At 39.6% G+C, this 17,678-nt stretch overlaps 1 protein-coding gene across 1 annotated transcript in view; it reads right to left on the bottom strand.

Annotated features, from left to right (window-relative positions):
* Positions 1-17,465, bottom strand: part of ADSS1 (adenylosuccinate synthase 1) — a 30,757-nt gene extending 13,292 nt beyond the window's left edge. The window contains exons 1-5 of the mRNA XM_086748798.1: positions 17,207-17,465; positions 3,232-3,334; positions 1,741-1,803; positions 905-955; positions 711-777 (exon numbers count right to left, since the gene is read on the bottom strand). Of these exons, the coding sequence (XP_086604924.1) occupies positions 711-777; positions 905-955; positions 1,741-1,803; positions 3,232-3,334; positions 17,207-17,389 (467 nt within the window). The 5' untranslated portion in view covers positions 17,390-17,465. The remainder of the gene's footprint in view (positions 1-710; positions 778-904; positions 956-1,740; positions 1,804-3,231; positions 3,335-17,206) is intronic.
* Positions 17,466-17,678: the final 213 nt, after the last annotated feature.

Below are 17,678 nucleotides of genomic sequence, written 5' to 3' on the forward strand. Positions count from 1 at the left end.
CCAACCTGGCTTTCAATGTTTCCACGGATGGGGCACCCACCACCTCTCTGGGCAACCTGTGCCAGTGCTTCATCACCCTCACATGTCTATTTTCACGTGCGTTTTAGAAACACAGAAATTTTGAGATCTCTATTTGTATGTTCAGTTTGGTTGAAATTGTCCAATGGGATCAAAAACTGATAGACTGATAGAAGAATACAGTGTGTTCACATAAAACTTTGTTCTTTTGGAAATCAGAATAACAAAGTATGAATGGTTACATACTATGCTAAAGCATAAGATTAAAATCAAAATAGAAACTAATATCTCCATGAAGTATAAGTGAATACACAATAAACAATTACAAGTGTGGAACCTAACTGCACAAACACTTCGGACTTGATTCAAAAGAGCATCACTGGTCTGATACCAAACTGGACTGGAAACATCATTTTAATTGAAATGAGTTTTGAGGATTTGGTAGGAATTTCAAAACGTCGCTATATGTTGCAGAGAACTGGAAAATGGAAATATGTAAGAATTCACACCCTGCCTTTTCACTAATACCTCAGACTTTGTCCACTAACATAAGCAGGAGAGGAACAGAGTCACAGAATTAGTAACACCAGCAAGGCTCTTCAGAGATACACTGCATTTCTGTCTTCCAAAATTACACTGATTTTTCAAATTTGCATAATTATTAATGAAATAAAGGTGCTGAAAATATTTACTTTTTTCCTTCTTGTGCTTGACGTTGCACTTCCTGGAGCCCATCTACTGCTTGATGAAAGTCAAACACTGCAAAAGAAAATCAAACGGATGTTAGATCAAATACACGACTGCTCTGTGGAGTAATAACGCAGTTTAGCACTATGAGCTAAGCAATGATTTGTTGAGTTTTTCCCCCTCTTCAATCATTACTTACCTATATGTGCTCTATCTGATATAATCAATCTTTTCTCCCAATCTTTTAAACCTGTCAGAAAATACAAAGAAAAATACAATTTCAGTTGCATGGACTGGTCAAGCTGTGAGATTTACTTTTAATTTTTCTGTATTTTTTTTCTAGTTTATGTAACTTCTTGTTAAGAAGACTGTAGACAAAATTAATAAAAATTAAGTGAATATCAAATATCAGCAATGTTTTTGTTAACAAACTTTTCTCATTTTTTACTTTTTCAGCTTTCTCATTTTGGTATGATCAAACATACTTCTTAACGCCAGAATGCTGTGGCTTACATGCAATTCTTAAGTAAGATTCTTGTTTAACTAGCTATATGATAAATCACTTAATCTCCGTTTATGCCTCAAAAAACACAGGAATTTATATACTAGAATCTACAGACATAAGTAGAACAATTTAAGATGTAAGGGACCTTAGAAGATCATCTGGTCCAAACCCTCACTTACTACAGAACCCACTGAGTTTACACTTGTGTACAGAAATGGAGACACAAAAACTCTTGGTTAAATAATATTGCTTTGAGGTCAAAGGGAGCTTTGCCACACACTTTAGCTTTTTATTTTCTACCTAATGTGGTATCAAATGGCATAGAACTCCCTGAAGCCCAGTAAAAAGATTGTTTTTTAAAATCTGTCTGAAGACTACCACACAATTCAACATTTTACACACTGTTTTCTTCATTATTTAAAATTCAAGATTTTATTGCACTAATTATTTACAGTCAGAAACGAAGGCTTAAAAAACACCTCAACCTGGCTGCCAACATAAAGAACAGTTAAAAATTACTCGATACAAACCTTTCTTTTCATTCTTTTCAGCTTCTTCAAACAGGCCTGGTAAATGTATAACCACTCCATTGCCTTTGGGAACATAAATTATTTATTTTAAAGCAAGAAATAAACTGTGCATTCTTAGGATGTAAGGCATGTAAACACTTGCTGTTGGAAATTTTATTTTGAAAGCATGACTAAGTTTCTCACATTTCTCACAAAGTGATCTTGAGAACTTTTTGGATAAATCCTCATTTTGGGAAAGCAGCTACAAGCCTGCTAAAATCAGAAAAAAACAGAGCTTGCTTGTTTCAGATGTGAATGCTGAGCCTGCTCCAAAGCCAGCTGAGGTAAGCGGATTCTTGTCTTTGTTAGCGGTGGACTTTGCACCACAACTTCAGCCTCAATTGTTCACTGGTAGAAGCTCAAAGAAGTTTGTGGCCTTGTAACACTGACAAGCCCGTATGACAACATTTTAAATCTCTTCAATATTCACGTATTTGTTTTAAACTCAGCTCAAACTAGAGCTGTAATACATTACCAATGCCTTCTCCCTACTTTTGAGCTACAATTTAATCTCCACAAGCAATACAGAGCATTACTGAGCAAATGTGAAGGATTACTGATGAAGTGAGCTGGAAACAGCTGCTGTTTCCCTCTTGGGAACATCAGAAATACATGCAAGAGCCTGTCTCTGCCTAAATTTAGGATAACTTAAGTTACTGACAAGGGAGTAAACGAGAAAGCCAGACAATACGGCATATTTAGCAGAGAGAAAAAAATATATTTCATGGATTTCAACCATCCATTCGAAAATTATCAAATGGAACAAAACTGAAACTCCGTGACTCACTAACATTTACCCTAATTTCTTGCATATTCTGTATAGATTTTTTTTTCTGTTAGAAAGAATCATAATTTTAGACTAATAAAAGGTTCAAATTTGCCTGTCACTTAAATATGAGTTTGATGTCTAGCAAGCAATGCAAACTTTTTAAAGATGCCATCTGCATTGAATATTTTTACAGCGAAATACAACATCACCTTAAACAGCTGGTAACGTGAACAAAAAGGAGACTGGATGACAAGCTTCCAAGCAGAGCCCTGTATCCTGGGGCCTACTTCTGGAAAGTCAGTAAAGAGATGTCAGAGATAAATGATATTATTCAGCCTAAGTGCTGGGTTTTGTGTCCTCAAAGAAAAGCATATGTACTTCTGAAGGTATAAAAGGAGTGCACGTAGAAGGTGAAATCCAAACTTGTACCATAAAGCATAAGAAAGAGTAACATGACAGAGAGAGAGAGAGTTCTTGCTTTCAGTTTTATAGTAGTAGAAACTAAACTAACACTGAAAGTAGAATAACTCTTCATGTTAAAGCATCAGTGAAATAAAAGTCAAGGAGCTGAAGCTAAAGCAAATCCAATTGTCAATCACCTGTATGTTTTTCTTTGCTTGCTACAGTTGCAGCTACCCAGCATGTCATGTTATTTCATTTAATAAGTTCAAAAATGGTCTTACCAATAAAAGAAATTGCCTTTGGATTAATGATACCACTAGGAAATAAGTGAAAATCATATTCTTTCCCATCGACAACCACAGTATGGCCTGCGTTATTCCCGCCCTGTAACAGAAAGAAACACCTGAAGATTAATGGTCTTATACCACCACTCTCAACTGATGATTTGACACGATCATCTTTTTTATTTATACATTCATGTTTCAGGTCACTGCTTTCTCCACCTTACAGTTTCTTCAGATGCTGCAGTATGGTAGAAAGGACTCAGAACAATTATGGGACTGAAGGATTTCAGCAGGGCTGCGTAGAATTAACAAAGCAGAACCATAACCATGGAGTCAAGGCAGGACAAGGGCAGAGCAAGAGTAAATGTGAGAGCGCTAGCAGAAGCTAGAAGAGAACTGAAGCTTTCTGGGAACAAAACTGGATTGAACTACTACCCCAAGTCCTCTCTCTGGCATGCCCACAGAGGCCCTCCTTTTTGGGCATCTTCCATGCATTGTCATCTCTTTGGGTATAAGCCTGCAACACCCAGTATTTCCTTTCGAATGGAAACTCCTCCTGCCCGCCCACCCACAAACAGCTACTGCTTCTCTAGGTGTTCAAGATGGAAGGTCTGTATGAAGCTGGGGCCATGTGTAGTCTTTGTAGCTCCACAGAATCTGTCAAAGGATGATCATCGCATTTACACCACCACCACTTTATGGAGTCTGCTACAATTCATACCTTATATGACCATCTACCAGACCTGAGAATTTTCAAGAAATTCTCTCAAGAAACTGAATTTTCATAAACAGCTTTAGAAGAGAATGGCGAGACAAGACACAAACTTGGGAAGTGGCAAGTAAATCAAGGTCATGAGTTGACTGAACAGAAACAGTTAGGAGTTTTAAAAATTAAAGGTCCAGTTTTCTCAAAAGGCTTAATGTTTGTTATTACTTTTTCTGCTATTGATAAGGCTGGAGAAATCTAACTGCTTGTCTGCTCTGGTGCTACAGGCCTTCCATTTTCAAAAATGATTACAAATCTTTGTACATTTGATATGAGGTGTGAATGATGTAGGAGTGTCTAGAACAAGAGCATCTACTGGAAGGAGAATTGAGACTGTTATTGTAATTTGCAAGTAATGAAGAGTGTTGGCTGAATACATGGAGTTCTTATATGAAAACTCTGAGAAAGGACGGTCATTTAGAAAAATTAATAATCTAACACACATTTTTCTAAAGTTTCATTTACTCCTTGTTTACTCATTTGTTCATTTACTTGCACATAATATACTGGAAAATGGCAACTGACATTCCCTTCAAAATGTGGATATATGCTGAAACACAATATTAAGAAAATAAAAACTATGGGCTATTAAAAAAAAAATTTAGACATTTTTCTAAGCAGTGGGATGGAGGAAAACATTAAGAAATACGCCTTTAAATAAGACAAAAGTAACTCTCATGTTTTGGAAGATGCTAGCTGAACAATGACGTTTAAACTGATCATCCGCTAAGGGAGAGCTAAGTAGGAGTTGTAACAGAAAAACTGGTGCACGCACAAATTTTATTTGATTTAGCAAACTGCCAGGTAGCTCATCCTTGGGCTGAGAAGGACTCCCAAGTGTCTTGCTAATGCAGAGTTATAACTTGTCCAGAGAATCCTGAAGAAAGCAGCACCATCCTGGGTATTCAGTTGTAGGAACCTGAATCTAGTTAAAGGTACTGAACTATCTAGCAGGCCAGCAGGTCATGCAAGAGACTCCTTCGCATGATGCTTAAGAGGTCTGAGACTGGCTGGATTGCACTGGTTGAAACACTAGTTTATTTTATTATAGTGGTATCAGGCTTGAGAAAGAGGCTACTAACTTCTTCTGAGACAACCAGCTTTCCTCTTCTGCTTGCTTATAGACTATGTCAAGATGGAAACGTTAAAAGAATGAATTCCATCACTTAACACTGATTTACTCTCTACCACAAACAACAACTTTCACATTTCCTGAGAAAACAGGGAACCAGGCTCCTTTGCTTGTAATTAACACTATAGTTATATTATCTTTTTCTTAATCAACATTAATATGAACAAATTAAATCAGACTTGGAGTATCTGAGATAACAGCACTCCTAAATTACAGTCAGAAGTGTTTTATTTCTCCTAAAATTTCAGAAGGTGGGATATACCAGTATGAGAATGTTTACGAAACATAGCTTATGCTTTTGGAAATTTTCCTGAACAACTGACACCCAGACAAATGCTGTATCTTTCTTCAGCAAACGCTTAAAAAGGGACATTAATCAGCTGTGAAAGCTGGCGTACATAAAAAGTGCTGAAGCACAGAAACATTAGCAGATATGATACATCCTTTAATTGCCAAAATCTCCAAATCCAATTCGGTCGGATAATGTAAATCTCTGGACAGATAATATAAATCAAGAATTCAGAGACAGACCTTATAAAACAGCACTTCTCTAATTTAAAGCTAGTGTTGACAGCTCTGGAACAGTTTTTGTGCACTGCTCATGTTGGTCTGCATTTCCTAAACAAGTGTCTCCTGAGTATGTTTTTACAGCTCAGTTACATTTTTACAAATATAATTAAAGTGGTAGCAGAGCACTGCATTGCCCAACAGACATGACCAAACTTGCAAAACGTACCACTAGCCTTTCTGTTTATTATCTGGTCATCTCAGTAATTTCTCATGTCCAGTTTCATAGATACTCTAACAGCATACTGGCAGTCTAACAGCCCAGATATTCAAGATATCTATTAATCTTCTAATTTCACTTGAGTTCTGAAAGTCAACACAGGGTCTACACGAGCCATTTCTTTTACTAACGAACTATAAGGGGAACCTAAAAGCTTGTATGGGCTTACTCTGAAGATTACACAATTGAAGGTGCAGAGATCTACCTGGTACAGTGCAAGCATGTAAGCTCCCTTCTTTTCCTCAAATGGTATTTCATTAAAGTGATGTCAGCACTAACACTGCTAGTGACAGTATGCTCTGGACTCTCAGAATGCTTCCACTTGGACCAAGAGAGCTTTGGTGTCCCTGCTTGGCCCTTGCTTCAAATACAGCTCTGCACAAGGAGCTTCGACTTAATATCCAGACCCAGCTCACAGTATCACTGCTGTGCACCCTGTGCACCACTGATCTCACTTGAATTTTATTTCTTTCATCACTTGCACTTTCCTACATCTGTAGAGATGGTATCTGCCTTCTTTTGTGGTTCTTCAAAAACTTCTCTAGCAAAGGGAATGTTAAGGCAACAACTTTTGACAGATTAATCACCAGGGTCATTTTGACATCATCTGCATTGTGAAACAATGGTATGACCAGAAGTAACAACTAGCATTCACTTCCAAAATTTGGGAAGCTTGGGCATTCCCATTAAACTGCTCCAGTGTGTGAAGTTCTGTTCTAAAGAAGGAACCATCAGGGGAGCTGCTGAAGCTCCAAAAGGCTAAGAGTGCAACTGGGATGACAACAGTGTCTTAAACATCAGCATCCACTTCAACCGGAAACCTTCCTTACTTGCTCCTGCAGCAATTCCAGCATGTTCGGTATCACTTGTGTCCCTTCTGTTAAGCCACCTTAATCTCCAGTGACTCCATTAAAACTACCAAATGCAGGAAACCTACCAGGTGCAGGTGATTTGGGCTGTAAATTAACTGCAGCAATGCAGTGGGACTTGAGAACTAGGGAATATTAAGCATGCCAAAGCTTCATCTCAGCTATATTAAAGTTTCAGAGCAGACAAGTGCTTGTTTCTAACAGTATTTGGGAGATGTTAAGTTTTTCACATTTAAATCAGGCACCTAAGAAAAAATAACTTGATTTAAAGTCACACATAGCCTGCAGTGGAAAACTAGTATTCAGTCTTTTGAAAGTACCTACATTGCTTAACAAATCAGTTTTTATTAACTTTGAAAGCACCAGAGGTTAAGACTCTATTAACAGCATTAAAAATGTATAATTTCAATATATTTTGCCTAAGGAATACTCTATTACTTTGTGGTGCTGCAGGCTATGCCTCCTTTCTTCTAAAATCCAGCAGACCACCAGCAACGTGGTTTAAATTCAACAACCTAAAATGTCTGTCACTGCAGGCTGGAAAACAGACTAACAGAAGGAACTGCAACGTGTTTTCAAGAGTTAAACAACAGGAAACATACCAAGCATTATTTTCAGAGCAGAGTAATCCTACATAGTGAGGTTTCAGCATTTTTTAAATTTGCTTTTAAAGAATGTTTAAGTTGGACTCAGATAAAAAATTGGATTTTTGCATGGAGGATTTTCATCTATATTTTCAGATTTCTAACAATCAAAGTGTAAAGTTACATATATTGTCCCAGTACCAGAATAAGGAGGAACTTAAGCTACCTCATAAAATATCCTAATGTTTTTTTTCAGAACATTAGTTTACTTAAAAAGAAAATGCATTTCCAAGCTTTCCATGTGCTGATCTACTCATGATGTTGGATCACTGCAGTGAAGCGATGTACTTTGGTTAGTATTCCATAGTATATGAACACTGCATCAATACACTAAACTGAGAAGCTATTACATCTTACCAGCATTAACAACTGTATACTGGTATAAACACTATATTTCATGGTATTAGTAATTATGATGAACAGGCTGGCAGGAGAACACATAGTCTTTATCTTCTTCAGAAGAAACAAATCCAACTTCCAAAGTGCTCAGCCATTTAAATGCTAGTGTTCTGTTCTGTGTTGTTTTTAAAGTAATCTCTTCATTCTCTGCAGTCAAACATCTTGAGGTAGAAACAGAATTTCTATTCCAAGCAGCGGTGAGGCTGTTCAGAACCTGTACCAGGAACTCCTTCCTCCCAGTTAGCCTTATGACACATTCCTGTCTGAACAGGAATGAAATGTGTCCTGATGCTCAGATGCATTTCTGTCTGCTCCTGCCAGCCAAGCAGCATGTGAAAGACCACATTCTGCATCTGTAGGAGGATGCATCTACCTGATGATAGTTTCAAACTGTAACTAGAGAATGAATACAAACCCGGTATGTTTCCGACGGGTCCCACAGTGATCAGTTTTCACCTTCTTCCAGTTAGCAATGTTAATCAACGCAATGGGAGAAAAAATAGGAATTTGTTATTGAAGACCTGCAGCTGACAACTTCGGTTTCGGTGGTGTACCAGCAGTATGCAGCAGTCTGTGCTCCTTAGCCAACTGCGTATGCAGTGAACATATAAAATGTCATGACCAGGTTTAGAGCAAATGAATTCGAAACAAAAAGGTAGGGCAAACTTTGAACGGGAGACAAATACACTAGGACGCATGTGGAGGTGTCTGAGCAGTTTCAGTAGTGGGTGATACACCCAGTACGAACCTTGCATATATAAATGGGAATATCAAGCAGGAGTAGAGATTGTATTACCTCTCCTTCTGGCAGTGCAGCAACTGCTACTAGAATACCGTGTCCTTGGTACTTGGACAAGATTACAAGACGATCCTCTCTGGCATTATAATCTATGAATTTATAATCTACAAAACAACAGTCTGGGAAGTCTGCATCTGGAAACAAATGCTATGATTCCTGTCCATCTCTTCTCATTGTAAGTGTCCCAGCTCTACTCATTCCATCCACTAATGAAGCAAAACACTTTCTGAAACTGAACTGCATCTGCAGGCCAAATACCTCTCATCATACTATGAAACAGAATATAAAATACTTCAGTTTTCTCAAGCTGGATTGAGTAATTTTCTTTTATTTAGAGCATTTCATATGTGATTCTGAATAAACAAGAAGGAACACTGTCACAAATTGTTTCATCTTATCTATTTAGAAATAGTAACTGTTAATTAAATTCTAACTTACATTAGCAACTGCCTGGAACTAACTTGGATAAAAGTAGCTAATAAGTGTTACCAGCATAACTGGCTTTGATATGAACTTTATAATAATATAAATCCATTGCCTTCCATGGTATTTATCTAGATTTTTGCCACTGCAAATGATTTTAGAACACGACTGGTTGAAAAAATCCAACACACAAACGCAATGCATTAAGTGCTTTAAACACTCAGTCCCTTAGACACAATGTCACAAAATCACCTGTGTGAGAGCTTTTGTTAGACGGCTGGAACTGCTGTACACTCCAGGGAGGTTGCTGCGATAGGTGCTTGTTATAGTTTCCTTTACTGAGAGTTTTTTCTTGCTAATTTTCCCAGTTAAACTATCGCCTGATAGCACCCAACTCACCCTGACTTGAGTTCCAAGAAGTGTCTTTTTTTTTTTTTTTTAAGCCATTGGAAAGAGCTGGGCTAGGGAATAATCAGAAGTATACTCAGACCAGAAAAACTGAGGGAGCAGTGATTTTTAAAGCTACGGTGGTGACAAAGAGCTGGAGCGAACGGCAAGTATTTATCTCTCAACACCAATCATCATCAGCCAAATCTAGTTTGCCTTGCTCTTCTTCCTGAAGAAGACACTCGCTAGGACAGTTGCAAATAAGAACAACTCTGCACAGAACTGCTACATCTGATTTCCTGCATCTGTTCCCCCGTGTTCCTGCTGTGTTCCTTCTTACTGTCTCACAGAATGAACAAAATCCACAGGATCCCACATTCCCAATTAAAATAGCGATCTCTTAAACTCCTGAATTCCCATGGAAGGAGACTTTCTAAAGCCTAATGAGATAATTACTGTGATTATAAATACAAACACTGTTGAGAAGAACAAAGCAAAACATTTGACCTTTTAAAGAAATATAGGAAATTATTTCTGGTGCAAGTATCAAAAACTGAAGCTTGTATCATATTTTGCACTAATAATGCGCTATTTTTCCTTTCCTACAAATGAAAAGCGACCCTAATTTACAAGGATACCTTGGTCTTCCTAAGTATCTGGAAAATGCAACCGGAAGAGCCAAGTCTAATTGAATTCAGGTTTTAAACAGCAGTCAGCGTAGGCAAACAAGACACTCTAGTTATTTTCTCTCAAACTGAATTTAAAGTTTTGTCAAACCACTATGACCGACCACTAGAACAAAACACACACTTAATTCCAGCAGAAGACAAAAATAAAATAACAAATTCAAGGTACACCGATAGAAAATGCTATAGTGGAAAAAACATTCTGACTAATGTTAACACAATCCTAAAATAAAGGAAATAAAACATGAAAAACCTAGACACGTTTGCTCATCTTTAGTCCTATCTTCTGAAGAAGTGTAGTCATGTCCCTGCGGGAAGTAATTTGATCCAAGGATACAAACATAACTTTTCTTATATCTGTAAACAAGTTAACAACAGCTAGTGAGTTACAACAGGAACGAAATAGAACAGATGTCATTTCAGCTTAATTTTCAGCTGCTTTCTTTTGATGCTTGTACAGGATAATGAATTTATCAGGCTTTACAAAGGGGATTGAAAATTAAGCTTGCTTTCTTATAGAGATTTGGAAACTTTAAACCTGACCTTCTCATACAGTATTTATAATCCTGGTGGTCCTGAGATGATCTCGCTGATGCCCAAAGGAGAGGCTAGTTTAAAATAGCAATGTTACCATGTTGCTCTAAAGCCTAAAATGATATAGTGTAGCATGTAAGTATGTATAAGCAAAATGAAAAATAAAATTTGGATTAAATACCTCATAACTGACAGATTGCTACAAACAATTTTGAAAAGGTGGACTTCTTTATTGTAGCTAAGGAAACCACTCGCACCTAAGGAACCCTCTGCTCTGTTGAATAGTAAAATAAAACCTACTTGCTTTTGTGCAGAGAATCTTGCTCAAAATTACCTGGAAAGAAATATGCCTGTATGAATGTAAATGTACATGCAAATGGGATTATTAACCTTCCCAAATATCAGAGAAATCCAAAACTACAGTCCTGCAGTCACTGCACACTCATGACTCCAAGGTCATCAATCTCTTCACTGAAGATCACCAAGCACTAAATCATTAGGATAATAAAGTTTTTGCAGGCTACTTTATCCTCTAGGGAGAAATTATACTAAATATCGGTTAAATCTCACTGAAAGGAAAGCAACATATGATATATACACATAGAGAAAAACAGTAGCTAACAAGCCCTTGAAACTCCACGTAATCATCACACAGAACTGCCCAAATTGAATCCCTGTTGCAAACAGTTCCAGCAGCTCATAATCAATAGGCACAGTCACAACAACGTGTGACTGCTTTACCCTGCCATGTCAGCAGCACAACAGAGAAATAAAGGAAACTGCCCTGTCTCGCACATAAATCACAGAGAAAAACTTCCTGTCTGGCATTTCTGCCACGTCTGGTTTCTATTATTCGATCACTCGCCCACAGTATATTCCTGTGCATTCCTCAAAGTACCATTTCTAGTATGTATGGTATTTACTTTGCGTTCACGAAAACACTAGAACAAGGAAATAAGGAAACTGGCAATAATATGCAACAGTTATCTGTACTGTAAGTGCTGGGCACATCTTTTTACCCCTTCCTAAATTGTTCCCTAATGCTGCAATGGTATCTGAAACCCAAAACATTGCTAGGCTTTTCTTACTGGTTAGCCCCCTCAATCTTATTTGTTGACATCCACTACGTGGAGAAAACCAGCCTCTCAGCATCCCTGCTGTACGACTTGGTTAAATCTCTTCAGTCCAAATAACTGCAAACTACTCCACCACAAAAGACCGTAACAGCAAATTTTCCTGATGCATGTTTCAACCTCCTCAGCTTTTCTTCAGTATTAACATCAACAACTTTTGTCCATCTGTCTCACAAGATCAGATGACCCCTTTTTAAAACCAAAGCAATTCTTAACTTGAAAGCATACCGACTCGTGTAGAAAAAATGATTCAAAAAGTGACTGCGTATTTAGTGAAAAATAAAAGCAAAATAATATGAGAAGTTTAAGAAATCCAATGAGTCTTCTCATTGCAATCACATTCTTACAATTTGGTGTCGTTTCTTCAATGCCAGTTCCTAAGGGAACGCCGATAATATCAGGCAGATTGTTTCCAGGCTTCCAGATGAGAGAAGTATCAAAGGTCTGCCACATCCAGCATTGGCATGGGCAGCACTGGAACAGCAGTGCCAAATGAAGGCCTGAAAAATCTTAAAAACGGTTGTGGATTAGTCACTGCTGCTGAATCATTGTCACTGGTTTCGATATGAAGTGAAGGAAAGACATGCATTTGTGCTGCAACTGTTTTACCAATCTATTCAGTAACCAAGATCAAAGTCACTGCAGGTAATGACAGCTATCACAGGGGCTCTGCTAATTTACTAGCAACATTTTCTGTATCTTTCACATCAAGCTTTTGGAAAATCTTTTCCCTGTCTCTTCCCATTTTTTACCAATCTTTTTTTTTTACACCAATTTTTTATGGACATATTCCTCCAATGCTTTTGGACGTTTTGCTGAAAAGCAATGTATTGCACAAGAAAATTTCATCAGGAAAGGCAGACTTGTTTACCCTCCATTACAACAGGAATTCCTAGACATTCTTGGCACACACCTGCATTATAAAAGAGAAAGTGTCTCATAAGTAATTTACCATTATTGGCAAAGTCACACGATACTTCTTCTGCCATTTATGCCAACACATGCTCTTTCCTTTTCCATTCACACCCACACAGAACTGTACAGTAAACATGTTCAGTGAAACTTATTACTACAAGTATACCTTACATAGTTTTAGCTTAAGCAAACAGCTAGAACTGTATGACCATCAGCTGTCCTCAGTTAACTGGGAACTTACCACAGCAGCTCTACATAGGACTTTTTGGGAGTAGATCTAGTTTAGGTGGTGCCTCTGGAGGCACATCACCTTGGCAACTGTGACAGCTGACTTGGGTCATGCTCTAAACCAGATCTGTGAAATTATCCGATTAAACACAGGTAGGCAAAACCGACCACAAGCTCTAGTTTTGATGGTAGCTACACAACAATGTGCGAGGTGAAGTGAGAAACACAGAGCTGCAATGGGAGCTGCCACTGAAGAAATCACGATCTGAAGTCACATTTTGAACAATGGCAAACCTCTCTTCATTAATACAATTATATGTATCCAAATTACTTAACTTACATTAGGACTTCTTGTTCCATGACAACACGGTAAGAGGATAGGAAAGAAGTGAACTTATTTATATTCTGTCAGTTAAAACTTTTACAGAAATGCACAAACCCTGTTTTTAAAGGAAACGTCAAAATGAAACATTTACAAGCGAACTTTTATTGTACCCTTCCCTGAAAATATACCAGGGATTAAAAGTATTGCATAGCATAATGTGACAGTTCTGTGCCCCAGGAGGCCACAATAAGAAAGGTGTATTAGCCTCTATCATTCTGCTTCTCAATGCCTTTGCTCGCTGAAAATAACAATTTAGAGGAAAAACGTTCTTGATGTTCACTATTAATAACCCGCACTTAGACAAACCCACTCAGTTCTTTAACAGTTCTAAACTGCCTGTTGTTATTCACTTATTTAGAAATATCTCTTCTGCTTGTTTATATGGGTATGTGTGTCAGTGTATCTGGCATTTTATTGAAAGCAGCCTACAAAAAAATTTGTTCAGCATCATCTACAAGAACATCCAAAGATATTTTACCTTTATGGAAACGTTCACTTTCACAAAAAAAGCTTCAAGCATATAGGTGAAATTAAATCAATTACTTCAGGCGATCTAAGATTTCATATTTAAATTATGGCATATATTTTAGTGTTGCTAATGTGGAAAATAAAGTGAATTACAGTGTGTACCATAATTCGTTTGTACTGGTACTGTGTATAACCTAAGTACTGAGAAAAAAAGAAACTGAGACTTATCAAGTCATGTGAAACTAAATTCTGAAAACTCAGGAAAATTAAAGAAGCTGGGGTTTTAATGCAGAATTTTCTTTATTTAATGTATTTTGAAGCTTCCCTTGTGCCTGTGAAGGACTTCCTGTTCCCATTTGTTTGTGTGCCTTTCTTTCCAGTATCCCAGGAAATACCATTTGATTTCTGCTGTAGCAATCCAGCTGTCAGATTTTTCTCATGAAATCAACACACAAAAAATACTTGCAAAAGATTTAATGAAAATTATTTCCTTTCATAGGAATATTAGGAAACTACTATTTTGAAAAGCTCTTCAAACTCAAATTTGGCCCTGAATTTAAATTCCTGTCCAGAAGGGGGGGGGAACCCTCACCTTTTAAAAAAGGTTAGCTCAGAGAGTATCCTACCATAATGAAGAATTAATCCAGCTGAGATACTGTTTTAAAAGACGAATGTTCCCCTTCCAGACATTCATTTTCTAGCTTTCCCTACTTTTATTTCACTGAGGACTAAAACAAGCTGTTGAACACTGTTTCCACCAGTGTCTCAGAAAACAGAGGGAACAGGGCATCAGGAAAGAACCTTGTCAATCACCATATTCTAAACCACAAAATATTGCTGATGGAACTTTTTCTGACATTTTCTCTCAAGTCTATTAATAAAGTGAGACATTCAGTGTTTCTTGCTTAAACAATCTCTTCTAATATACAAGTGCTACTGGATTAAGAAAGTTTTTCCTCATTTCCAGGAGCAATGTGAAGCAGGCAAGATTCTGGTCTGATGCTGAGGTCTTTCATGGCAGTACACAGCACAAATGAAGTCCCTCTCAAACTGATTACAACTATAAGTTAATGACCTACTACTACCACGCAGAGAACTCATCAGTACTGTTCACAAGTTTAGATATGCGCATATCTTTACTAAACGTTAACAGTCTCACCTGAGTTCTAACAGAGGCAAAAAATCATACACCATTATCTACTTGCATGATTGGCTTTGAAAGTATGACATATTAAATTATTGAAATGGCATCTTTTAAAAAAGCATCCTCAAAATTGTGACATGCATAAATCCCCACTACCCCCACTTTATTTTTATTAAAAAAAAAAAAACACTTCTCACTTGTATAATTTTTGCTACTCAAAAGTAAATCATTATTCATATTTTCTCTTCAGATGTTTTATATTCTTCCCTAAACTCCAATCCTGAAGACACTTCCACTAAATCAGTGTGTTAGTAATCCTACTGTAGTCTCCTACACATGGTGTGCACATGTATATCACTATTCTGAAGAGAGTCCAGAACTCCTCTAGATCCACCGATCCCAGTCTCATCATCAGGCTACAGAAAGATGATCTAGATGTCCCTGGCAGCATATTAAACCATCTAAGCCATCTAGCCTGTTCTTAACACACTAACCCTTCCGGCACGCATGCAGAGTTCTGTATCCTCCAAAGGGTATTCTGAGGCTGTGCCTGGGGGCCATGCTTGCAAATTGGCTCTCTGGATGGACAGTAAATCCATCTTGAAAGCAGCCCCAAGGCATCCCTCAAAAGTGGGTATAAAAAGAATCAAAATGACTTCTTAGATTAATAACAGTAAACCCAGGAGAAAGCACTGTTTGACTGCGGCCTATAGGAAATGCTCCTCCTCTGCTAAAAACTTTTAAACTTTGTTTTCTCACCAAACTAATTATAAGACCTGTGTTTAGACTCCTAGCAACATCTTATCGGGGGAGGAGGGAGAAATAAAGATGGAAAAGTAGCTACAGTCCTGACAATACATATTCATTAGCTAACTTTTGCACAGAAACTTCTCCCCAAGGTGAGTCAAGATCTTGGGAGTTTAATGTCCCAATTGAAAACACTTCCTCCACCTTCTAAATATTTAGTTCACATGACAACATTTATTTACATAATATCCTTAATTACACAAACGTCCTTGGATTTATAATCTCAGACTCAAGGATATCTGCAGCTTTACAGTAGCTATCATGCATTTTAAAGAAGAATAAATTTCATGGTGCATACCAACTGAGCTGGACTAAGCCAACTACTTATGAATGCGGTCACCTACTTTACAGGGACAATTGAATAGATTATTAGCTGTATTGGTATAATATGTTCATAATTAACATTTGAAAACAGTTATTTTAAAAGTCACTACTATTATTTCAGAACACCTTTGTGTCTAATTTGGTTTATATTAGGCTAATAGATGGTTTTAAGAATCCTTGCATTATATTACATTCAAAAATACATGTCAGCAATGCCATGTAATATCACAGAATGGTTTGGGTTGGAAGGACCTTAAAGATCATCCAGTCCAAGCCCCCTGCCCTGGCAGGGACACCTTCCACCAGACCAGGTCACTCAAGGCCCCGTCCAGCCTGGCCTAGATGTTTCCTGTTTTCATACAAATGTTTAAGTCTTGTACTTTTACATAACTTGTTTTTTCCCATTTTACTCACGCTCCATTTAAAAAATATTTTTAGAATAAACTTCCAGGCGTTTTACTGGGAACGCAACCTGCCTATCCAAAAAAAAAAAAAAAAAAAAAAAAAAAAAAAAGCCCCTGCAGTTAGACTTACTAAAACTCATGAGGTTTACCAGCAGCTGGTCTTCAAGCCGGCTCATGACGAGTTTTTTCCCCAGAGGAACAATAAACTCGGGGAAGACAGCAGCCCTGCAAGCAGCTGACACCACCCCCGCCCCCCCGCAGCACCCCCGGCCCCGGAGCTTCGCCTCCCCGCAGAGCCCGGCGGCGGGAAAGGCCCGCAGCACTGCCCGCCCCGTCCCCCAGCCTGCCCCCCCGCACCCGCCACCACCTCGGGATCTTGTGTCGCTTATCGTGAAGCGTCAGCTATTTATATTTATAGTTCAGGGCTTTTTCTTTCCGAGTGGCATTTCGAGAGGCAGCCGGGGAGGGTTGGGGTGGGGCGGGGGGGGGGGAGGAGGCACATGGCTGCCCACCGGGGCACGTTCGCGCCCAACCGCTCGCCGCGGGAGGGGACGGGGAGGAGGAAGAAAACCAACAGGAGCGGCGGAAGATAAAGGCGGACAGGGCTGGAGGGGAGCAAAGGGAGAGCAGCACGGAGGAGAGAGGGGAGACCCGCGAGGGGAGCGGGGGGTAAAGCAGGGGAGCACGAAACGCAGGGCGAGGGAGCGGCGGGCAGAGCCCGCCCGGCCCGGCACCCACCTGGCACCGGCACACAATGTCCGACTCGGTGGCCAGCAGGTCGACCACCTTGCCCTTGCCTTCGTCCCCCCACTGCGCCCCCAGCACCACCGTCACTTTGTTACCGCCCGGCTCGCTGCGCGCCCGCTTGAGCCCGCCACCGGGGTGGCTGCTGCGGTCGTTGGACGCCCGAGTGCCCGACATGGTGGGTGGGAGGGTGGCTGGAGCCGCCGCCGCCGCCGCCGCTTCGCTCTGCCTCGCTCCCCCGCCGCCGCTCAGCCCGGCCCCTGCGCGCTGCCCGCGCCGCGCCGCCGCCGCCGGCCTTTAACGGCGCCGCTGCCCGCCCGCCCTCCCGCCCCGCGCGGCGCGTGACGGGCGGGTCCGTCTGCCCCGCGGCCTCGGCCGCCCCGCCGCCCTCACGCTCGCGCAGGCACAGCCTGCAGACGGACAGGGCCGCGCCGCGTCCGCACGCACCCGCGCGGTCTCCACACGC

The sequence above is a fragment of the Chlamydotis macqueenii genome, chromosome 5 (genome assembly GCF_036417535.1).
Source record: "Chlamydotis macqueenii isolate bChlMac1 chromosome 5, bChlMac1.mat, whole genome shotgun sequence".
In the NCBI taxonomy this organism is placed as follows: Eukaryota; Metazoa; Chordata; class Aves; order Otidiformes; family Otididae; genus Chlamydotis; species Chlamydotis macqueenii.